General features: G+C 58.0%; 1 protein-coding gene across 1 annotated transcript in view; it reads right to left on the bottom strand.

The window, feature by feature from the left end:
* EAH_00040080 (hypothetical protein, conserved) overlaps nt 1-414 on the bottom strand; it is a gene marked incomplete at both ends in the record, with an annotated part of 1,363 nt that extends 949 nt beyond the window's left edge. Inside the window, one exon of the mRNA XM_013395306.1 lies at nt 93-414. Within this exon, the coding sequence (XP_013250760.1) occupies nt 93-414 (322 nt within the window). The remainder of the gene's footprint in view (nt 1-92) is intronic.
* Nucleotides 415-493: the final 79 nt, after the last annotated feature.

Genomic DNA, 493 nt, shown 5'->3' on the forward strand with positions numbered 1-493 from the left:
CGCCCCAGAAGCGGGAGCAGCAGCAGTTCCTGCTGCAGCAGCAGCAGATGCAGCAGCAGCTGCTGCTGAATAACTAGAAAAGTGCTGCACACGCCAGAGGGGACCCGTGGGGCTGCCCGCCTGCTGCTGCTGCTGCTGCTGCTGCTGCTGCTGCTGAAGAACAGAGCAGCAGAAGCGCTCAGGGTGTAGCAGCAGCAGCATATCTGAATATGCTGCTACTGTAAGCCCATCAGCAAACACTAATGCAAAGGCAAGACACGAATCTTCGCTCGACTGAGCTGCTGCTGTTGCTGCTGCTGCTCCTGCTGCTGCTGCTCCTGCTGCTGTTGTTGTTGCTCTTGCTGCTGCTGTTGCTGCAGTTACTGCTGCTGCTGCTGCTGCTGCTGCTTCTTGTGGTGCGGGATAGGCTCGCATTGCAGCAGAGCAGTCAGGCAAAGCCGAAGCTCTTGATAGGGCTACCATTGCTGCAGCAGGAACAGCAGCAGCAGCAGCA

Source organism: Eimeria acervulina, genomic scaffold, assembly GCF_000499425.1.
Source record: "Eimeria acervulina Houghton genomic scaffold, Eah_scaff482, whole genome shotgun sequence".
Lineage (NCBI taxonomy): Eukaryota > Apicomplexa > Conoidasida > Eucoccidiorida > Eimeriidae > Eimeria > Eimeria acervulina.